The sequence below is a fragment of the Daphnia pulicaria genome, chromosome 7, assembly GCF_021234035.1.
Source record: "Daphnia pulicaria isolate SC F1-1A chromosome 7, SC_F0-13Bv2, whole genome shotgun sequence".
Lineage (NCBI taxonomy): Eukaryota > Metazoa > Arthropoda > Branchiopoda > Diplostraca > Daphniidae > Daphnia > Daphnia pulicaria.
In genome coordinates this window covers 6859113-6883552 of record NC_060919.1, presented here as the reverse complement: position 1 = coordinate 6883552, position 24440 = coordinate 6859113, and the positions used below count along the sequence as shown (strand labels likewise).

At 39.8% G+C, this 24440-nt stretch overlaps 3 protein-coding genes across 5 annotated transcripts in view; 2 read left to right on the top strand and 1 right to left on the bottom strand.

Moving 5' to 3' along the window:
* The first annotated feature begins 1756 nt into the window (after positions 1-1756).
* On the top strand, positions 1757-3918 carry LOC124348439 (E3 ubiquitin-protein ligase LRSAM1-like). The gene is made up of 8 exons (XM_046798650.1): positions 1757-2013; positions 2132-2161; positions 2227-2328; positions 2398-2674; positions 2737-2821; positions 2890-3133; positions 3208-3516; positions 3586-3918. The coding sequence occupies exons 1-8, from the start codon at positions 1918-1920 to the stop codon at positions 3703-3705; spliced, it is 1263 nt and encodes a 420-aa protein (XP_046654606.1). The 5' UTR covers positions 1757-1917; the 3' UTR covers positions 3706-3918.
* Positions 3741-4945, bottom strand: LOC124348440 (DNA polymerase epsilon subunit 3-like). 3 transcript variants are annotated; one of them, XM_046798654.1, is made up of 5 exons: positions 4793-4945; positions 4372-4568; positions 4216-4300; positions 4011-4157; positions 3741-3974 (listed from the first exon to the last, which is right to left on the bottom strand). In XM_046798654.1, the coding sequence occupies exons 2-5, from the start codon at positions 4555-4557 to the stop codon at positions 3937-3939; spliced, it is 456 nt and encodes a 151-aa protein (XP_046654610.1). In that variant the 5' UTR covers positions 4558-4568; positions 4793-4945; the 3' UTR covers positions 3741-3936. The 3 variants fall into 3 exon arrangements, with proteins under 3 accessions (XP_046654610.1, XP_046654607.1, XP_046654608.1); XM_046798651.1 differs by having other exon boundaries at positions 3741-4157; XM_046798652.1 differs by having other exon boundaries at positions 3741-4157; positions 4372-4591; positions 4793-4943.
* A 2142-nt stretch (positions 4946-7087) lies between these two features.
* LOC124351119 (potassium channel subfamily T member 2-like) overlaps positions 7088-24440 on the top strand; it is a 41688-nt gene continuing 24335 nt past the window's right edge. Inside the window, exon 1 of the mRNA XM_046801883.1 lies at positions 7088-7726. Coding sequence (XP_046657839.1) covers positions 7590-7726 — 137 coding nt within the window. The 5' untranslated portion in view covers positions 7088-7589. The remainder of the gene's footprint in view (positions 7727-24440) is intronic.

The window sequence follows — 24440 nt, the reverse complement described above, 5'->3', positions numbered from 1 at the left end:
ATGTCTTTTTTTAAATATGCAAACCAATTTTTATTTCTTGGACTTTTAAAATGATGAAAACCCATATGAAAAATTACTCCCAGCTTTTTCTACCGGATTTGCGGGAATTTGACGGTAGCAAAAATCACTGTCGATAGCTAACAACAACCCCTTCCTATTCCGTTTTAGTCTGATTTTAATGAGCTAAATCTCTTTTACAAACCTAGCAAATGATTTTGAGGAGGGGATTGTTTCTGAAGTTAAAAAAGGAAATATGAACCTATTTTTTATGAAATTTGCATCCCAACCACGTTGGTTTCGTTTACACCACCTTGAGTAGCGTGGCGTAGCAAATACTGTTGAATCGCTCATTTTTCATAATTTCAATTTTTTTGATTTAATAGATCAAAATTGATTTATAAAAATACCCTTATTTTCAATTTAAAATTAATGCCATTTGCAGTAAAAATTTTATTATAAGGAAGGGTTATGTGAGAATATTAACAAGGTAGGGAAGAATGGGGCAAGTAGGGCAGTATGTAAGTTGGCACCACCGTTTTTATTCCTCTTACGGCCGATGTATTGCATTTTAAAAAATTACCTGTTATGGTCTTCACTAATGCAAATCTTTAAAAAAATTACTGATAGTTATTAAAAGTCTCAGTAGTAAGGGAACAACCAATAAAATAATTGTTTGCCCATAAATCGTCCGTTTTTTGGACCTCCCTAATAACCTAAAAATTAAAAAAAAAATGTTTCTAAATAGAAATTCTTCCTTTTTAGAGAAAATAATATGTATTTGTTTTTCTAACCTATTATTGGACCCATACCTTTGGATCTTTATAAGGTCTATACGGCTAAAAGGGATGTAGTCGGAGGGGGAGACTTTGGGTTTTCGTGATATTTCACGATTTTCAATCCCAATTGTCTCGGGAACGAAACAAGATAAAAATCCGGACTTTATTCCGTTGGAATTGCCTTGCGATTTTGAGCAGAATAGACTTAGTCCGGATTTTTAGAGTCCTTTTCCGGATTACAATCCGAAAATGACCTCCGTAAAAAAGGGGGTATTTTGGTGCGGTTGAGTGGGAGATTGCTTGTTAAAATCAATTTTTTTAAATTTAAAAAACCAAAACTTTGAAAAAAAAACTTTTTTCATCCGCCAGGAGTACGAAGGAGAGGTGATAATAAATGGCTGCTAGGTTGGGTGGGAATCTGGCAAAATTAGCACTTTACTAGATTTTTAATAACTCTGTGAATCCAATCCGGAAAACGATTTCCTTTTGGATTTGCATTGAGGAGTGGCCAAGCAAACTCTTTTGCGAATTAGTTTTTTTTTAATTGTCGCTTTTTCCCAAAAAACGATAATGAAGACCCCCCCCCCCCCCTAATTGAAAAAAAAAAATTTAAAGCCCAAACTTTAAAATAAAATATCCCCCGAACCGCAGGAAAAATTCGAATCCTGAAAAACAGGCGAATCTGGAGTAGCAAGAACTGGGTAGGCCTGAATTTTCAGATTTTAAGGTCCCATAGCGGAATGGGAAAAAACGGTTTCATGAATTCGTTGCGCAAGAGTGGTGGATTGCTTGTTAATAATCAACAAAACTGTACAACGTATTATGGCAAATAGAAAAATTGACGCAATATTGCTATGGCCAACCGGAACCGGCATTGTAATAGGTTCAACCGTCTCTGTTGCATCGTTCATCTACTAGATAGGAGAGGCCAATCTGACCAATCTAACTCTGTTATATCTCTGGCACGCTTGCGCAACTTAAGGAGGGGGAGGGTCAGCTGACGTCCGTCGCCATCGTCTGCAGTCGCTGTCATCTTCTGCAATCGGCATCCTTAAAAAAATGGCAAACGTTTTTGGGATACTATGTTGACGAAAAGCCGTGAAAAGCTGTCGACGAAGTGTTTAGCAGAATACGAATAGTCATGGGTAACTCATCTTCCAAATCCAGTGCCAAAAAAATATCCACACAAAGTGGCCAGTTGGTTAACTTCATTGAACACTCTCAGATGGAGACTGAGGTATGAATCAATAGTTGTCCGAGTAAAATAAGAGTTGGACTCCATACATATCTTAAAAATTTGGCAAAAACCTTTTATTTGTAATAATTTAATAACTAACTGCTTCAATTGTTTTTAGCAAAGTCTAGCAGCTCTAGCACAGCAGAAGGTCTGACATGAAATGTTATCTGTTTTGTAAATCTTTCTAGACAAGTTGTAAATTTATGTTAGTAGGAAAGAAGAAGAACGGAATTACTGGCTTTTGAAGAACAACAGGCAAAACGGTTGGCAGAAGAAGCCCAACTTAAAAATTTCTCTCAAGCAAATCATAATAAGGTTAAATTTCCGTAAATAATTTAAATTTATTTTGTTTTTTTGTTGTGATTTCAATTTTTATTATTACAGTTTCTGAAGCATATTACTGAAAGCCAAAAAGAAGTTGAAAGTCGACTTGCAGAGATTCATCAGCAACAGGAAGCATCAAGGCAAAAGTTTTCAGAACAGCTTTATAAAACTGAAGCTGAAATGGAAGCCAGTATTGTTTATGTATTAAAAAATATCCAGGCCCACAGAGATCAGATACAACTTCAGGATCTAGTAAAAGCAGAAGAAAATCAATGTCATTGCCTACTGGCCCTCAAGTTAGAAGAATTCAAGAATCTTAGAAAAGAAGATATTTTGAGTAAATCATTATCACAAGTTGAAATGTTATAACTTGTAAAAATCCGGTCACTTCTTGAACAGATGCTATGAAAACCCAGCTTGAACAAGACATATCCAGTCAGAAAACAATGTTGAATAAAACCCTATTCAATGTGGTGCAAATGGAGTAAGCCTAAGCATTATTATCGAACACAATTTTGTTGGTATTAAAAGATTTTTATGGTTTATTTTTAGGGATGAAGTAAAAAATCGTCAGATTGACCAAATTTTGCAGCATCGGCAAAAAGACCAAGCTGCTCTAGTCATGTCGTTATTAGAAGAAGAATCTTGGCAGTACCAAGCATTTTCGTCATTGTTATCCCAGCGTGATCGGCGGACCACCCAGCTTAGCGAAGATATTCGAGCCGTAGTAGATAAACTTAATCAGCTTACCGCTTGGGAATTACAGCGCAAAAGCAGGCAAATCGACATTACTAACGTGAGTGCAAAGTCTGAAATATGACTTTAATTTGGTCATTTCTTAATTCCTTTTTTTTTTCTTATCGATCCTAGAACTTGCTCTCGGAAAATCGTATACAACTGGCTGACTTGCTTTCCCAGTTAATAGAGCAACAGCAGCTGCGTCGTAAAGATCTAAAACACCTCTTGGAAGAAATGGAAGTCCAGCGACAGAACCAAGCGGCCGACTATTGGCTTGTCCAGTATCAGCGTCTAATCGATAACATGCCTGATAATATTCAACATGCACAACAGTATCTTCCAAGTGCGCCTTCCTCTGTACTCGATGATGAGGAGGTGGCATCCGCTCCTCTGATGGAAGTTTTTATGGAAACTAATTGCGTCATATGCTTGGACAGTTCAGTAAGCTTACATTTATTACAGTTCAATTTTTCAAAACGAATTCATTCTAATTGCATTTATATTAAACAGTGCCAAGTTATATTCCTTTCTTGTGGACACTTATGTTGTTGTTCTCGATGTGGCAACAAGTTAAATCAATGCCCAATGTGCCGGGCAACCATCGCTAAACGACTGCAGGTTCACTCATAATGTTATTTATTTGCTTTTTAGCTTTTCATCGGTCATATCTTTGTGCCTTTGGCATCCTTAAAAAATGTTTTCTTCATTTTTATCTTGTCTGTTGCTACTGTCGTTTCGAGACGTAAATCACACTTTAATTTTTACAGTATACAAACTATTTGAGGTCGTGTTTTTTTTCTTTTATTAATTTTTTTGTCGTGCGAATACAAATTTTATCACACATTTTTTTGTCATTTAAGATCATTCATCCACTTCTTCATCCTCATTCTCCTTTTCATTTTCATTATCATTTTCATTATCATTTTCATTATCATTTTCATTGTCATTTTCATTATCATTTCCATTATCATTTTCTCCACCTTCATCTGATCCTTCTTCAATATCTTCCGGTTTTTTGTCGGATTTTTCCTGTTTCCGTTTAGCCATAGCTTCTTTGCGTTCCTTCTGTGCTTTCTTGTACACTGTAAAAGAAAAGAACATGTTGACATTCTAAAAATTGTTTTGAAAAAGAGAAATTACCTTCAAGAGAAGCCTGTAGTGGTTCAATAAATCTTTCGAATTCCATGTCAGCCATTGCTCCCAGGACATCCGGGCCACTGATGATCTTTATTTAACAAAAAAATTTTAGTTAATAACTGAGAGAATGGAAAAAAAATTTCTGATTCTGTGATTCACCTTTCTGTTAGCTTTCATAGCCAGATTGTTAGAGCATGATGTGCAATAGAGAACAAATACAGAAGCAGCTTTAGCAATGGCGGTTCTAGCCTCTTTAGACACATTAACACCTTCTGGCAAGGATTCTTTTATGATTCTTGCTACTATTGAGTTGGGAAGGTTTAAGTCTTCAGGTCGTTCTGCCATTGCTTACGTACCTGGGAAAATCAAAACAAAATTCCTGTCATCAGCTAGATACATTAGTTGAACAAAACATATATTTCATCATATGAATTCTATTCAAATCAATAAAGAGAGAAAATGTCACTTATTATTTCAAATAATAACACCATTTAGTCATTTCCAAGAGATTTCTTGAAACTTTTTAAAAAATTAACTACACTTGTTACAAGATTTTCATAGGAAAAAGAAAACATCCTACCTGTCAAAACTTCTCCTGCAATAATTTATTTCCGATTATACCGAAACCAACACTCCGACACTTGAAAACTTCAGAAAATTGCTGAAACAAATACACAGCCACAGATGTGTGATTTCGATGTTGCTTCTGCTACAATAAAGGGCGGGAAAATAAGAAGTGTCAAGACCACATCGCCATCTGTGAGTAATATTCTAACCGTTTGCACTTTGCACAAATAAGTTTTTCGCTCCCGTTAGACCAGCAATCGCGAGTCGTATGATAAAGATAAAATGATAATTTGTTTTTATGTAGCACGAAGAAGATAAGCATATCTTAATACATGAGCAGACAAGATATAGGATAAATATCAAACTAGGGAGATATCAATTTTATTACACCAATATTTACAGTACATTGTTGTTGCTTCAGCAGCTTAGGTTGCTAACTTGAACCGATTTTGTTTTACTAGTATTATTTGTATCTTGAACAACACTTGGATGTTAAAACAAATCGACCTATAAATTTTAACAATCGTGATCACTTCTGTTCTTATTAGATTCAATGACGATTTCGGCGGAATGGATGGAGATCATCAAATATGACGTACGCAAAAGACGGCAAAAGATCGTTAGACTTGTCGTTAGATAGTGTCAAGAGCGGCATGTGTAATAGGATAACAAACTTTCCTCCTTTTCGCCAAGCCACTCTACATCTCCGAGTCAAGGGGACCCAAACTTCCTTTAGCAGCCAAAAGTTAGATTTCCATCGATGCTAATCTTACAAGGGAATGACGTTTATTGTGTGTACCTGAAAACTTTTGAATGGATAATCGCTTGCTATACACCCGTATATAGCCTATAGGGAATAATAGATTGCCAAACGCCGAAATTACGAGAAGTTAGATTATTGATTTGCGACTCTAACTTTCACTTATAAAATTCGTTTCTCGGAAACCTCCTACCATCCCCAGTCGCCTACAAATCAGGTCATGGAATTCAAGACAAGTTTGATCCAAAGATATATTTTCAAATCCTACACAAAGTGTGAGAGTCGGGAATCAGAGGAAAGGCAGGATGCCCCGGGATACTACTCATCCACTCCAACTCCAGGCAACGGATACAAAACTGATATACGCTGTGTCGCTGTCTACCATTGGAACCCTTCAGGCCTATATCCGCCCACATCGGAAACTGTAAATCAGACGTGGATGGAAAAACAAAAAGTTGAAGAAATAAGTCTAACGCTCTTTTGAATGAGACGGATTAATGAACAAGTTTTGCTTACTCCCAAGTTTCTCTATAAATAAATAACAACAATTTAAGAAACAAATCTCTACTAAAATAATGGTTCATCTTGTTTTAAAAAAAGACTAGGTAATCAAACTGTCTTTAATCATCGTTAATTTCATATTTAATTTTTCCGATCTCAAAATTTTTCAAAGACATCAATCGCATCATTTTTTATCCTGCGGCAAGAAAATTTATGCCAAAAATCATTTCAAGCTGATACGCGTGGGCGTACACCAGCAATCATCCCATCAGGATTTAACACGTTTTTTTATTTATTTATTTCTCATCCTTGACACGCGTGACAGACTTTCTTGTCAAAAAATTTGACATGCGCTTTCCCGTTAACACATTTTGTTAGAGATCGGCCGTGTGAACTGTCTGTGAGCACTTGGCGACGAATAAGATAATCAATTTCTTCGCGCCTTGTTAGTTTATTTCCCCCGCATGTTTTTCGTTTTCATGTTTTATTTTCGAAAAGTGGAATGGATGGGTTCCGGATCCCGCAGGAATTAGCAATAAGAGCGGGTGATTACGTCTGCAATACAAACCAAGCGAAAAGTCGAAATTGGTCAAAATTGGTTGTGTGCTGTATACGTATATATATTTAGCCATGGTTTGTTTGTAGACGGGATCTATAACGACGCGGGAGTTATGATTTCGATCTGCTTACGTATTATGTAAGTATCTCTTTCAGCTGCTGCTGCTGCGCGGTCCTCGAAAGGTATATGGAGCTCTTGCTCTCCCGTCACCACACCCCACTACATACATCCTCCCTCTCTCTCTGTCTGCCGCCCAAATATCCTTTCACGTCTGGTATAGTAGTATATAGGACATGCTCTCTCTCGCTCTGCTGGTTCATGAGAGCTGCTGTTGGTGTGCCTCGGCGGATGCTGTGTGCACGCAATATCCAGCTAGCTACAGCACACAGCCAGCAAAGAGGAGCAGCCAGTGAGTGCCTTTAGGGGGTGGAGCAGCCAGGTTTTCTCCAACCTTTGATGAACTGGAAGTCAGTCATCAGAGCACCGTCGCTGCGGGACGTGTGCGTAACGGGCGTGTAGGAAATCAAAAGATCCTGTTAGACTCATTTCATTTCTTACATAGGATAGCGTGCATATGTATATTACTATCGCTCTGTGCTCTTGTAACATACATTACCCGATAGACTCATTTCTTCTCGCCGAACTCTATTTTACTTTTTCCCCCTTTTTCATCACGGAGAATATTCTATCGTTTCTCGACGTTATAACTGCACACAAAGGTACTATACTACTACAATATTATACACCGGCCGGGCCAGCAGCATCAGCACAGACGGATAGACTCCGCGCGCGCGCGCGCTCGATCGCCTGCCTGCCAGTGGCTGCCCCGTTGTAATATTTGACGTTTTTTTCGTACGTGAGAAACTGTGAATGTCTAATCGGCGGAGCGCTTTTTTCGAAAGAAAACCCTTTGACTTTGCTGACGAGTGCGACGGGAACACGGGATATCTACATTGTTGGTGAAAAACGGGGGGAAATTCACACCGTAAAATGATTTCGCTCAACACACTAGCCACGTCTCTGGAGATTGGCGGCGATCTTCCGGCATTGCCACCGCGTTTCCGTTTCCGCGATCTGGGAGGACTGCTCCTGGGTGGAGGCGACTTTTTCAATGACGACGGCGAAAGGTAAGTGCTGTCACACTTATATACATGACGCATGCATTTATTCGAAGCTTCTTTCTCTTTTATTTGATCGACTTGTTGTCCTGTAATATGCGTTGAGTGTTCCCGGTTGACAACAGCATCTCGACATATCGTCTCGGGAGATCGACGATCACGAGACATACCGGATATTTCATTATTTTCTCTAACCAGTAACCATCTCTTTTTATCAAATATATGGATCGATTTAAACATTTTTCATCGCTTTTCTTATTTATGTCGAAAAAATAGTCCCGCCTTTTTTTTCAAATCGTTTTATTAATTCATTTGATGAAATTGCCGGATGTTATTGGTATTTCTCAATTCTGTTTCTTATCCACTTTTTATTGCTGTGTAAGGCGGAATAAAGGAGCTATTCCAAAATTAGGTTCCGTTAAGTGGATATAGCGGGACTAATTATAGACATGCCATCACCAAGAAAGTTTTGGGTAGCACGCAAGAAGTTCGTTTGTGACACGACGAAAATATATTTCGACACATTATACGCGGGCTGCATCGCACCTAAACATTTTTACCCCATTTGCAACACATTCTTGTTGTTTTGTTTTTTTTTGTTTTTTTTTTTTTATTTTGTCGGTGCATAACCACCACGGTAAATCGGTTGTCAAGGTAACCAATAAAGTAACCAGTGTATAAATGTCAGTCTTGCAACATTTTACCTTTGATTTCCTTGGTGAAAGCAATGGAAAGTCTTGAATTCGGCATTGTTCTAATAAGTTCTTGTTCTTTCTTTTTCTATACATATTACAGAGGAAAAGTTGGTGCTCTTTTTTTTTTAAAGTAGAATCAGTCGCACTACATGTGACAGGAACAATAGCGCTGATATTGCGCCGCAGAATAAGTCACAGCGCAGCATCCAAGCCAAAGCTGCTGCGTTGTTATTCTCTTTGTTTTTTATTATTCAGATCAAGACGAACGATATACAGCCATGTCTTCCTTTAATAGATTACATGTCTGACTGTCCATTTGCACGCATTTTCGTGAATGAAAACCCGCCACAGGTTGCAGAATAATACGGTTCGCGTTTCTCCGAAATGGAAGTCGCTTCTTTTTGTAGTCACAGAGTTGAGCTAGCATTCATCTAACAGATTGAAAGAAGAAATATATCGTGCGACAGATTGAAGTGAAAACTGCATGTTTAGGGGATAGATATAGCCTGCACACACAAACAATGCTGCAGCTATATAATTCTTTAGATTTATAGATCGGCTATAGTATACGCACGCCACACCGGTCTCGCAGTCGAGTAGCTATCTACCACAAACATTCAATAAATCGATTTCCAATGACGAGGCATTGTTATCAATCAATATCCCCTGTAGTATTCATGGGCCAGCAGAGACTTTTACGTATACAGGAGATGGGTGGAACAGAGTCCATCTATATAAAGATATACGTGTAGCTGCTGGAGAGAGAGAAACGGTGCGCGGTCTCTCCGTGCATGTTTATACGTCTGGGGCTATTTACCTCACGACAGCGCGTGGGATTGTGGACCTGTGTTTTTTTTCCCGTTTATTCTGCTGGGGGGGGGGGGGGGGGGTGAAAAAAAGATGTCGACGTCTTTGTATTGCACGATGCCGTGTGCGTGTTCACAGGAGGATGACGGGGAATGCGCTATCGATCGCCGACCACGGCGGGAGCGACGAGCTTGTATTTTGCGCTGTTTCTCTCTGATGCTTTTTTTTTGTTTTTTTTGTTTTTTGTATACGGATGCATCATCAAGCAGCACCACACAGCATCCTGGAGATTTTATTCAATTTCCTCTTTGATGATGTATAAACACTCGCCTTGTGCTCTAACTTTGATTACAACTCTTGCGCAATGTAAAACCGATACAAACGGGGAGATATTATTCGCATCATCTACATTTTAAAAATGACGTTGAATACATAATATTCGGAAAATAGACTATTTTAGTCATTTCAACCTCAACAATATAAAATTCCATTACGCAGTAAAGGCTGTATCAAACAAACTTGTATGATCTAATTCCTGCTGGGCTTCAATTAACCTCTTTATAGTACATGGTATAATAGAATTTCCTCTCCCATAGCGACCCAGGATAACAGAGAGTACGAAATTCTGGTCACTAAACATTTTGAATCACATCCCATCACGGCACGCGGGCCGGTCTTCTTGTGAAAAGACTCGTGCGTGATTCTTCCGCGGCCGCGACTCCGTCGCTCTCCTTGATAATGGGAAAAGTTGTGAGCAAAGCGATATAGTCTCCTGCTGTACTATATGCACCAAGTTTTGCGTATTATACATCTCTACACATTATACATTTAATAATATACTTTCGAATGAAAAAGCACCGAGTTGCTGTGAGGAAACATTCTAAGCCTTGGGCGGCACTATATTAGTTTGAATGTCGATGACCTAGCACTCCTGAGAATTCCTTTATAGAATTCGCCCACCAACCTTTCGTGTGGGTGAGTGACTCACCGCTGAGCGTGACGTCACAAACTCCTGCAGCGCGGCAAATATTGTGAAAGTGTACATATCCCGCACATAGCAACACTGCGAGCAACTGAGTATAAACGAGGCTTATTATTCATAAAATAACGGGGAAGCGATTGAGCCATAAGATTGGGCAACATTTATCCACTTATTTGGAAATTGGTGCTTAGACACAAGTGTCTCATCTAGACAATGTGAAAGTTTGATAGATAAAAAGTCAATTGAGCAATCGCCGAATGTTCTAATATTCATTTTCACGAAACGCATATATAATAACACTTGTTTGAAGATATTACCATCAAGGTTGTTCCATCCTGGTTCCATCCATTTGTAGAGTGGTAGATTTAAATCTTGCTTTTATTTTCGTCTTCAATCTATAAAAGCTTCTTGTGATGATGCTGTCATTTGAGCATTTATTGAGAGACAACGTCGTATGCTGTCGTACAAGTTTGGAGGGATACAAAACTATGCGGCTTTATGTAGTGGCCTTTATATGAGCTTATGACAGAGCATGTAGAGAAGTGTATTAGATGAATACTACCGCTGCTGCTGCTGTAAATCTCCTGCTGGATTTCTCCATTCCACTCGTCGTTTAATTTCACTGGATTCAAAGGCCTCAATCTCTCAGACTTGTCTTCGTATTTATATATGTTCTCTTTCTTGTTAGTCTATTTACGGTTGACTGGGTTCCGCGCGCGTTCCCTTCTCTCTCTCTCTCTCTTCAACTAGCGATCGATTCCGGCGACGCGTTTTGAGCTCGGAAGCCTCTGCAATGACGAGAGGCTCATACGCGTCTCCGAAAGATGAGTTCAAACGGGGGAAAATGTTTTATACATCAGCGGCAGTATAGATTGAAAATTGCTTATATTCTACCGCAGCACTGGTCTCTATATAGCCTCTAGAAATTCGCCAAAGCTATATATGCATAATGGCATAGTGCGTCATACAGAACAGTAAAAATGCCGTTCTATTTTCTTTTCAAAATATAGTCTAAAGCAGATTATAATTTTTCGAACGCAGCTAGGGGTCCACAGCAACGTATATAAATGTATTATCCATAGTTTTTCCGATCGGATTCTTTGATAACCGCAGCAGACACAGTTAATATAATAGAAAAAGATTCAATTTCTCTATATAATGTATGCAACAGCGTATACAACAGAGGAATGAAACACGCTGCTTAAAAATGTATGGCATGAATATTAGATTTGTCGCGGTGTTGACGCGCTTGTGATGTCTAGACAACTTATATACTGGAACTAATCTCTTATTACATATAGTCCCCGCTTAGGATACTTTAGAATTCCCGAGCCCACGGTATTTTCCTCGAAAACTGGGCATAGCCTACAGGCAAGAGAAAAATCAGTTAATTTTCTAGATCGCAAAAGAACAAAAGCTATTCTTGGACGATCATAGGATCAAATTTGACAATGACGCCATAATGGTGTTCTGTGTATAGTCATAAATGCATTGTGCCGATTATTGAATTTATCAAAAAGCCTATGAGATAGTCGAGCTTATCGTATACAAGTCAATCTTTACTAAGAATGTAGATTATGTTTTATTGATTATTTCCTCCTCTTTTTTGCTATATATAGTGGTCGTCGTTTTTACGTCAGCACCACTCGGCGCCTGTTGCTTCAACTTCTCTTTTTTTCCCCCTTTTCTTATTTTATAAGCTGTACACAAGTTTACAACATCCATATTTGCCATGTACGCAATGTTTATCCTTGTATAATCTATAGGGCTTATATATATTGACGATAGAGGGGATACAGGAGGGAACGCCATCAACGTCGCCGATGTTTGGGACTTAACATGTAACATATCGTGACTATTGGGAAAACCGAGCGGTTGGCAACTGTTGCGAATCACTTACACCCTTTGCCCCGAATTTATAGTGCCAAATTCTGGTCCGTCTATATCGCCCATATACATTTCAACAGCACAGCAACAAAGTTAGGCCTGCCATGTAAAATGGCGCGCTATGCAGGCTCATTTTAAACCGGCAATATAGTAAACCGGGTGTTTATTATCGAATCAGCTTGTTGGCAGTCTTCCGGTTTTGGTGCTGTAGGCCATTCTTGTCTAATTATGTTGAAGTGTGAGATGCATAATGTTGTGATGGCAAATCCCTATACGCTTTATAGAAGAGAGAGAAAAAAAAACGGATATAAATCACCCCATCAATCCCAGATGCTCTCTGGAGAATGCGGACCTATGATCTGTCAGAGGGCCCAACGGCCCGATCCAATCTCGGTTCCCGTGGCGTGTTAGGCCCCTAGAATTTGAATCCCTCAAGTATATAGAACGAAAAGTTCGGGACGCTGCATATATAAAAAAGGGGTTTGTACGTTGGAGAGGATGACGAGAGTATATACATATCCCGGGATAATAACAAAAAGGAAACTTTGACGACTCATCCGGTTTTTCATTATGTGGGACATTGGCAATCCGGAAGAGCCTCAAGTATATAAGACACATCGAGGGAATGAAAAATAAATAAAACGAAAAACTAGCAGTTGGCCGTGTTCGTGTGTTCTGTGAACAGTGTGTGTATACCATCCAAAGGTTTCGTGATATAACAATGTAGTAAAGATGCCATTTGTTTTTGTTGTTTTTTTTTAAGAAAAAAAAAAAAATTTATTGTATGTGCAATTTATGATGTTGCCGGATTTTGTATTATGCATGTATGCGCAGCAGGAAGGCGTCATCAACAGTTTTATATCTTTTACATGTCGTAACATGATTTATGCATACAGTGTACAAATGGCAACTGCAGCACATGCTATAGCCGTTATTAGCCGGTTAACAAATATGCGCGATTCTTAAAATTCTCAAAACCGTTTTCAGCATTGCTTGTGGTAGTAGCCTATATTGATTCTAAGTAAAAAAAGAACTTTAACATCATCTGTTTTTCAAAGAGAAGTGCTCTGCTTACACGGTTCAAATGTAATTGGATTTTAAATTAAACTGGAATCTTCAATGATCGAATACTTGATCCACTATATGAAATAATCAAACTAATTGGCGATGCGTAGGTATTATGTATAAATAAATCATCATCAGTTATTATTATTACTGTATAGCTCCCAAAAGTCAAAAGTTATATATTCCAATAGTAGGACGGTATACTGTTCTATGGGCCCCAACAACACCTCTGAATACAGATGGAAATATTATAGTCTTAGACGTGTCTATCAAATGTGCACTATAATCAACAATCAGGCCTCGGGGTGCAAAAGTCACATCACACGTTTGCTGAAATGTGCTATGCGCACGCCAGCCTGCAGCAACACAGCTGTGCAAGCGCAATTAGATTGGCGCTTGCACACTTTGTGCAGCAAAGTCTCAGAATTCCGCAGAATTCTAACCATTTATTATCAGATATGAATGTCATGAGTGGGCTGGCAGTTGCCAGCTGCCAGCTGCGCCCTTTTTTTTAATTCTCTCTAGCTCTCTCTCCTTTATAGATTAATATAGTGGTTGGTTGATGGCTATATGGCCCAATGATGGTGTGGATGTGGCTTTATGTATAGGCTAGAGGCTTCACAGAGCCGTCCACGATTGTGAACTTTATATGTAGAAACGACTGGTATATGTGCATAGCATGGACTGCACATAGTCTGTGCCTGTGCTGTATATACAATACTAGGAAGTCGGAACCGGTGCCTTATGGCTTATGGGTCACGAAGCATTCAGTAGTGGAAGTGAGATCCGCGCATCAACACGCGCTCTGTTTTTCCTCATCGTCCAGCAATTGGTGCTGTGTGATATTCTATACAGACGAGATATAGTGACTATGGAGTCCCCTCCGTCCAGCAACGATAGCACTCCCGGAGAAAACGGCCAGCCATCAGCAGACAATAATCATCACCAGCAGGCCAATGGCCTTTTTCATTTCAAGAGTGATCCCAAAAGACAAAGCGACAAGAATGACGAGGAGGACGAATTGCTGGTGGGCTCCGACCGGCACTCACCTCCCTCGGATGTTGTCCAGCCGGGAGTGCGCTTCCAGCAGCGACATTCTCATCAGCACTGGAAGAAATCGGGCGTTTTCGGCGACGGCCTCGTCAGCAGTCATCAGCATCAGCATCATCACATCAAGCCGCTCATTAAGAGCCCTCAGCACCAGCCTCACCACCGGCTTAGTCATAATAGCTTATTCGGCAGTTCCAAAAGCATGGACTTTGGTTACGAGGACGAAAGGTATTATGTATACCTAATCATAATCTAAACTTAAACAGCGTTTCATTTAATGACGATGTATAGACTGGAGCTGTATTATATCCTTTTATCACATAGGGAATTATTGGTGAATAGTACAAATAAGTCTATGCATGTATATCTTAATCGCTATACTACGGATAATAGTAGCCTAATATACACTATACCTTAGGTCATTCATCCCACGACGTCAGCCAAAAAAAAATCAGTTCAATATTTTATAAGGTTCTATCGTGCTGTTGCCTTGTTTTTCTTTATAACATCTACTTCTCAATCCAAGTTTTTGTTTGTTTTTTTCTTTTTGACACACCCCTTGCAGGTCTGTATAGTAGAGTGCTATCCTAAGAACTCCCGTACGCATGTACAGGTATATACTATACGTATTATATAGGTCGCAGCCTATTATAATTGATAGGCCGTTAGCGTGCTTGTTATCTTCCATCCTTCTTTGTATATAGCCATGAACTCTGTGCGATACGAACAGAACCTGAGACCCACGTTTCTTATTGCTGCCTATAGTCCCCAGCTGAGTCTTATTATATATAGATGCGATTGAACCTGGGCCATGCAATAGTTTATTAGTTATACAGTATACACGTTGAGCAATGTATGCGGCAATCTATCTCGCAACTGCTCAAACTATGGTGTACATGACTTATTTTCTCTCCCATCTATAAAGCTCGTGGTCGACACGGACTATATCGACGACTATACGTACAAGTCGTTTTACTTGCCGCCGGCCAGCACCCCGCTTTCCTGGTAATCATAAAGGTCGCTCCACAACATATTGGGTAACAGAAAGGATAAGGAAGTGGGTAAGACGAGGGGGAGGAAACGATGGAAGGATAAAAAGGAGCAGCAATAGCTCGCTCGTCTCCATCTGAAGTTTGATCGTTATTACGTGCGTCATGGTGTAGTAGTGACTGTTGTCGTCGCATTGCCCTTATCATCTATGCTAGTTTTTTTCTCTTTTTCTTTTTTTATCGTGCGCACGATTCTATTAGACCGCTCTGCACAGGACGTACAGTGGATTGCCTATCACTCGGATATGTCATATAGCCTACGCACAAACAGCACACATATCTATTATTTGGATGCGTTATATGCTGGCGTGGTTAACCTACATCACATACGCGAGGAAGCGGATGTCTATTATACCTTCGTTGCTCAAAAGTGGATATTCATGCGAGGTTTAGATATATATAAGAATCCCGTTCGTATATAATTGCTGCGTTATATCTTCAAGTGGTACACTAGTCGTCTTATAGACGCACGGGAAGCGAACCCGTCATAGGTGACTGACTCCACATCTATATTTCAATTCTATATAAATATGACCTTTCCGTGTGCATAGACATCAACATCCTATATATTTCCCACACGTCGCTCATCCAAGTGTGTAAAAGCTCCAAGTACCTATCCTATTCTCAGCAACGGTCTTATAATATTGATTACGTCCAATAGATACGTATGACTGTGTGCTTCCCGAAATATCTTTCGTTTGCTCCCACATCCTCCATCTTGTCGTTTTTTTCACTGATTGAAGATCCGTGGGGGTTTTACAATGATAGATAGAAGGATGTTCTACTTGAACGAGCACGCGAGATGGTTTATTATTTGGAGCGCCCGTGAAATCTTAGAAGGATCTGGGATAGTGGGATGTATACAAACAACTCAGTAATTCAGACGATATCTTTTCAATAATTTCCAGACTGAATAATATATGTGAATAACTGTTGAGCGGTGGGGTTGTAGGACGCTGCACAGTCCTGTACAACATTTGTCGACGTCAAATCGCAATTAATATACATGTGCAGTACATTTTGTGCGTGGAATGTTCGGAATTTTGGATTTATGTCATCTGCAAATAATCGAAATGAATACGTGTGGATTTCTCGGAACACCGCATATGAATTATTATGAAGCATATAATATTCATACGAAACGAGAGAAGTCTCTTTTGCAAAAATGCAGCAGGCTTCAGCCTACATTGATGCTCTGTTCAAAGCATCTTCATTCGTCTTGATGTTGGGCCAGCATTAAATCTAATGGTTTAATTACCGTTGAAAATTATTGGACTTTGATTATTTCCATTATGATGTTATTATAGAGCTCCCAGTCTTTAGGATATTATGTAATACTCAGAAGCGTCCCTTTGAATTTTATCCATAATGACTTAATTAAGCATTCTGTTCTAATTATTTGTAAAAAGTCACGTTTTTAAGTCCACCCCCACAATCTTGTCAAGACACTACTCTTCCTCATTCCCTATTGATCTATAACGTCCCTTCGACCAAATTTAGCCCGATCCAATTTTCCCGATCGTTTCTGATGGAGATAACAATAGAAATAATGGGAGCATACACATGATATAGCCCAAAGCAGAATCTCCCGGCTGCTGCCGACAGCGTCTTTTCCAATTAACCTTGCTGATGCATATGCTGCGATCTTGAAAACAATTACTGCCAGCAGCGCCCATAACCAAAACAAAACTCCCAAGTAATAAAAACAAGGAACTAAACACAAGACTAAACAGACGCTCGATCGATGACAATTATGGCCCGGCGTGCATATACGGTGTCATGTAGCCTATACAATATAGCTATAGGTCGCCTTGCGATGGTGACAGCACAATGGTTGGCGCCCAATAAATAATAACGCAGCTTATATGATTACGTCGTTACTATATATATAACCGCTGTCGGTTAAACAATATTTACCTAGTATGTATATAAGGTTGGAGTGGCTTTAGCAGTCTCCGAATTCTTTTGAGCAGCCGTTTAAGAGTCCATTACATGACGACACGTTCACTGAAACGTTTTGTATACCCTTCCAGACACAACTATTGCAGTGCTTATACCAGCAGCAACCATTTCAAAAGTCATTTATTGATAGAGCGGTATATATAGGCGCTTATAAGCATTTGTGGGTGCACCGTTTACCGCTCCCGGTGCCTATACACACAAAAGATTACGTGTAGGCTAGTCTCGTGGTACATAATACAGAAAATGGAAAGACGGAGAGAATATATAGAGAGGTCATATTGGCTTTTTTTTTTTGGTTTATAGTTGCGGTGATGTATATTGAGCACTATTGCAGTTGGCGCTGGTTGGGACCTCCCCCCCCCCTTCCTACCCCTGGGATGGTTGAGTGACGGTTGCTAGGTTGAATGAACTCTACATAGACCATATAGTCCAAAAGGTATATATCTGAAATGTAGATGGAGTGAAATGACCAGACTCGAACATGGCGGTTCCAATACTACTCTCTTTCCTACTAAAATATAAAAGTCTAATTACGAATGATTCCGACCTGTCCGCACGCCGCTTGCCATGCAAGCATACGTCGAGAACTAGCGTTATTTAGCAAACTCAATTTCTGGTATGACATTCAAGACTCCCCAGACATGTTGTTATTCAGTCACTCAGTGAAGTCAGTTTTGGCCATGGCTATTTACAGTGAATGGAAAGCCAGCATAATAAATACAACTTGCGCTTTTGCTCAGCTGCTGATGGTGATTTCATTACTGCTGTTTGTTTTATCTTGATCATTTGAGTACATATACCATGGGGTATACCTTATATACCGCCTACATAAAAAATTCAATGATTATTGGCGATCTTTCGCTCTTTACTGTATACACGTCTAAAGCTATACTTGTGTTCGGTGTCCATTTGTAATTCGTGCTTTGTTTGGCTCTTTATATCAGGTTCCTTGGTTCCTTTTGTTCCTAGGCAGTGACCACAGAAGTGCATCGTGACATGGATCTAAGTGAAACGATCGACATTACCAGCAGCCGGGTCACACAGACATTGGCTGCGGAGTGTCATCAAATGTCGCAAAGATTATTTTTTTAATCTGTAATATATATTTGGCCGTTCGTCCTACTTGGCAATTCCCATCAAATCGGCCATCCAAGTTAAGCGGTTTAAGGGAATTATTGAGCCCTATTGTATTGCACGTACGGAACATGGAGGGAAATGTCATTTTCTGGAGTTGTTTTGTTGTCAGTTCCACGGGGATTTGCGGTAACTTGAAATTGAGACCCTAAAAATATATCAGAAAACAGGCAAGAAACTTTTATTTTTAAAAGCTTTTTTTTTAAGTTGAACGATGAAATGATACATGGAGGCTATTCTGATTTAAATTGAATTTCAAATGCTGGACTGCAGTTATTAATCAAATGTTATTCTTTAAATTTTCCTGATTAATTACGCGAATTCCTAAAGCGTTATCATACTAGGCTCTTCAAATTTTTTGGGATCGTTGAAAAAGGTAGAAAGTGGAAACAGATTTCGATCGAAAGAGTATCAGATTTAATAGCGCGATCCAATATTAAATATCTAATTAATTCGATGATTTTCATTTCTTTTGAATTCCTTGAAAATCAAATAAAACAAACCAAAACAAAACCTGACCCATGGTTCCCAAAATCGACAATATACAGCGTCACAGTCTTTCGCTCGAAAGCGCAATCGAAATTCTTAAAATTTTGCCATCTATAAATGTATGTATAGTGTAAAAAGAAAAGCATTGGGTTTTTGGTAGCCACTTCGTGAAGTACAGTACTTCATGGCTATTGGCTACTTTATTGGTGCTCAACGGGGAATAAAACGCCATCTACTCTGATCGATTGAAGTTGCAACTAGCTGCCATCTAGCGAACAACAGCCATAGCTGATATCAGCCAAAAAACTACCAGTGTATTAGTGTACCAAATTTACAAATCCTGTTAAAGCAACCGACATTTACATTTATGGTTAAGAAGTCACGAATTTAATTGTGCATGTTCTACCATTTTATCTGTTCCCGTTATCATACTTAACCAAAAGACAGGTTATTTTGGTTCCGCATGTATCGGACAGATTTTAACCATATTTTATAAAATTGGTCTAACCTTTATACGCCTGATTTGCCTAATTGCCTTTACGATTTTTGAAGCGTGTGCTCTTTCCAGTTTATCATCGAATTTTCCTAATTCGATTCTTTCATAGAAATGGTGCCTGCTCAAATGCGCGCTTTCATAGCCGCTCAATTTTGCGTTACAAAATTGATAAATCCGAATGAGGAGAGACGGGACTTCACAACTGAAAAAAAAAAATGAGAAAGCCCTTCCCACCTTTACCTTAGTTTATAGTCTGTATTTTTTTTTCCTCCCGAAAATAGACCGACCTTACCATCGTCCTATAGCCTCACCCTAGCGATCGTGCATACGAATGTTCAGGCCCGTGCCTATTATGACGAGATTCGGCTCTCCTTCTATTCGGTCCATTACTCGACTGCTGTCGTCAAAATGTCCCTCAATTATTCGGCGTCCGTTATCGATTCATTTGGCGGCACGTGCCATTCCGTTGTTTTTACAGTTGGACGAGTGATGAAGAAATGGGCGAAAGATTGCGCTACCCTACTAGAGATAGCTAGGCTGAACGACGATCATTCAGTCCGGAAACAGAGGAAAGATGGTTATAACGTCGTGCAAATGATTTGACGTATAAAGATGAAAGATCTTCCTTGAACTTCTCCTTTTTTTTTCTGTCTCTCTCGGTCGCTCTCTTTTATCTTTATCTGTTTCCAATCTTCCTCTCTTTCTTTCGGCAAATAGACGACGAGAGCCTTAACAGGAGTTTTTTTCAGACGAGATCAGGAAGGCACAAAGTAGAAAGTATATAAGATGACGGTAACGGTTCGATCAATAGAGTTTTTTTTGTATAGAGTAAATATACAGACGTCATCACAGCTAGCAGGACATCAATGCTGCAATTTCTTTTTTCTCTTCAATCTATATTTCCATCATTTTCTATTTGCCTTTGTCCGAATAATGGGAAACCAGCCTTCCTGTAATAGAATATATTTGATCCTCCGCATCCCTCGTAACCATTTCAAATTCAGTATCGATAGGTAGGCTACAATATACTGCTGCTTGGCATACTGTATTTCGATGTGTATTTTGGTATACTGATATAACAACTAAATATTTCCCCATTCTACGTTCAACTTCTATTCACCTCTTTTCTCTCCCTGCTCATTATTATAGTTGTGACTTTCCCAACGATTAAAGAAATAATAAACGTTCGTCTAGCGTGATTTCAAGGAACTTTTGAATTCACGTTTTATTTCCCTATTCAAATAATATGCGGTTCTATTCTCTGTACACCTTCAAACTCTTGTATAGAGAAACTAGAAATGCATTTATTTTGTGCGCACCGCCGTGTTCTCCATAGAGCTATTTATTTTTTCAATCCTTATTTTGATTTTATTTTTTCCCGCCTTTTTTCCACGAAGTCTGTGGTGAACTTTCTAAAGCAGAAGGAAATACAAAAATTGTATATAATCTAGTTGATCAGGTTTCAAAACTTTCTGGGATCCCCCGGATCTCTGGGCATTCAATAGCTCGTCTACTTTATCGCTCTTTTTTTTTCATTTCCGGTTAAAGCGAGAAATGTGATAGCAGAGTGCGCAGCGTATACTACATTGTGTGCATCAAGGTTAGATGATAAAGCCCCTGTTATTTTTAGAGGAAGGTTCGGAATAACATTGATTTGTTGAGGTCTTGCTGGGCTCGATATTAAACCGCAGATCTAACGGCCATAAGAGATTTATTGCCAAGGTTTCGAGCTGCTGGTATCTTTATATCAAGCAGTTCACAAATTTTCAGCCTCACTTTTATTATAAGGAAAGTCGATCAAAGTCGTAAGATTATTCAAACACGTTGGTTTTTGTTATATTCTCCATTATTGATTCACCTTCAATCTCAATCACGCAGAGGTCGGCCAACAGCAGTACATTTGTATACTATACCTGCCGGTATTATCTACATACATGCTCCTAGCGATGGATGGATGGGAAACAAAACCGCAATCGGGCGCCAAACAGGCACGCAGTTCAATCGATCCTTATATTCTTTTGAAACCCAAAAAAGAAATAGGCATATTGATGGTAGCACGCATTGCTAGACGATTTTCATGGCTTTTCCTCTATAGACGCGAAACACAGCATCGTGACATTGTTGGCCGTGTCGTCCGTGCGCGTCATGAATAGTTGAACAGCACCAGGCTTTTGCTTTGCTGCTGGCTCTCTCTCCTTCTTCCAATAAAGTCCCCAATTTCGAGTCGAGTTGATATACACAGACGCGTATACAGCAGATCACAGGCCCTTGAAGTATACAAGCCAGCATCACACAGCGTATGTATATGAATAGCAGTCGCCCTCCCATTTTCTGTTTGCTCTCTTTTGTTCCTCATCAAACTGCATGCACGGCACAAGTCAGCTAGGAGCCGGCACATACAACTCAAACAATGAGGAGCCCACCATCCGAAATCGATGATTGATCGGATACCCATGCTCATGAATGCGCCCATAGCCCATTTCCCTTCGAGGCTTTTACCTTTTAGTCTATATATATTGCGCGGTTTGTTGGGTGTGCCACCTCCAGGGCTTATGATGGGTTCGTGGCAGTCAAGCCCTCTAATATACAGGACCATCTACCAATCATTCTTCTCGGATACACGACGAAGGAGTTTGTTATAAAGGGACGGTGTGTATGTGTCTAGGCCATAGGGGGATACTCCTTACAAAGCACCTGGGGCGTTGTTGAGGTTTAAAAATATACACAACACGAAATGCCATTGAATGAACCTTATTTTTTCCTCGTTATATTTCAAACTTTTGCGCTTCGTGAAACCCGGCTGATGCCTATAATAATAATGATTTCCATATTCACAGCCTTTTGTTTCCATAGTTTTCCCTCCGATGTCTACAGCCTAGGTATATATTAGGCCTAGTAAATGGAATAAGGCACTTTAGTTTGATTAAAATTCTCTCCGAGCGGAAGACATGTATACACACACAGAGTTTCCGTGGCAGCAATTAGCCAATAGCCAATTAGTTGAATTCGTGGCCGACATTTGTACAACTAGGCAAATATACCCGGAGGCAAACATGATGCAGTCGACAATAAGGAATTGAACCTTTTGTTTCAAAACTTTTCTTAATATATAGCCAGCAAGTTACTTTATAGAGCGAGACAGCAGCATCATGTCTATATTATATTTGCGCTGTGTGTTCACTTAATTTAATGATGAACAAACGTATCAAGTAGCAAGCAAAGCACCTTTGTTATTAGGCTATAGAGACTGGAGGGGAAAGCTATTGACGCCACTTGTTCCATTTGATTTCTCCGCAAAATTGAATCACAGCGCTTCACTTAGTTCACCGCCATCAGAGAGAAAACCCCATTTTATTTTTAACCCATTAACTTATTCGATTCGTTTTTTTTTCTTAATTTACTGATTCAGCTCTCAAATTCGTTTCTTGCCATTTGGAACATATATTTTCCTGGCTATAATTCGAATCGTGTGTGCAGGTTTAATAAGACTTTACACCTAAATGCTTCGCCTTTGGCAACGCCGCCAGGGAAATAAAAAAAAAGAAAATCAAATTATTGCAGCAGCAATTTTGTCCTTTTTATGTACACAAAAAGTGCTTATTAAATCCCCTATAGAGTGACATTTGACATTGACTTTTGCTGGGCCTATGTGGACGATCCCGCGAGCGAGTTATATAAATCTGAAAGAGGCCAGCAAGCCGAGAGCATCATATAGCACACATATAAATATAGCTTAGAGAGCAGCTATATAATATATCTAGTATTACCTGCTCTCCCGTTGCCGGAGATGATGGAGGGAATAAAACGTTATCAAGGCTGCTGCACTGGTTTTGTCTGGGTAACGTTAGCGACGCGAACTATATCTGTTGTGTTGTCCACGGCGACGGACGGGGCCGCGCGTCTTTCGTGTTTAAAAGTCGAGCCCGGCATCACCATCAGCAGACGTCCGTTTCTCTTTAAAAAGGTCGGTCGCTGTGACTATCTGTGACGCTGTCAGTATCAATATAAAAGTCTGGGTAACGAGAGCTCGAATTTTACCGTGTCGGGTGTTTTTTTCCCTGTCACGCAGACGGCGAACATGGTCCGTCAATGTGACCATTATAATAACCTCTGGATCTACTTCAGCGTGTATAGAGCCAATACATCCGAAAATAATTTGATAGATCCCCAATCATCCTGTCTTATTGACAATGATAAGACAGTCCATCAAAATCAAAAGGACAAAAAAGAAATGTAGAAAACAGTGTCGTCTCAGCCTCACGGCAGAAATTTGTCCGTCACGTCGGTTCTCAAATGGCATAATATTGGATGTTTTTTATTTAGAAAATAGAAATTGTCTATCAAAACCACAGCAGCGGTCGTCTATTTCGTAGTTGTCTTTCCTCCAATTTTCTTGGCCCACTCCAATAGTCATGAGCGAACGAAAGAGAAGCGCCGGCAACATGGCCGTTTGACGTGCGTTCGTGTTCGAGAGTTCGCCAACTCCGTCCGCCTCCTGTGACGAACCGTACAACCTACATTCACCGCATCACACAAGAGTGTGTGTATAGAGAGAGAAAAGTGGAATGTTTTATAAAAGACCCGACTAAAGGACTAAAGGCATCAGCGCAGAATGAGCGACCGCGCTTTGATGGCAAATGCCAGCAGCAGTTTTTGACCGTCGACATAGTATAATAGTCGCCGATGTGCATCCCGTAGGTGTACCCCCGTCATAGTATAATGTCATTCACAGAGAAGCAAACTTCCCCGCCCTATAATATTCTTACGTCAGAATTCTTGCCCAACTGGAAACATTTTTTGATTCAAGAAAATGGATAGAAAAACGGAGTCCATTTTATAGGGAAAAATAGAAAATGATCCCATTCGGAAAATCGCTATAGATGCTATATGGATGTTACACCTTTTAAGTAATGTCCCTGTGCATGCACCGTCTGTCTGTATAGTATCCGGGCGAACCATCTTCACCCACTCACGAGGCCACGGAAACCTCCCAACTCCCACTTTCCCTCCCCCTTTTTCTCCCCTGCCAACACACACGCGGGAGGGGATTTTGAACGCGTGCTGTTCGCTGTATAGTATATGTACGGCGCGGGCTCGCTGGTAATGC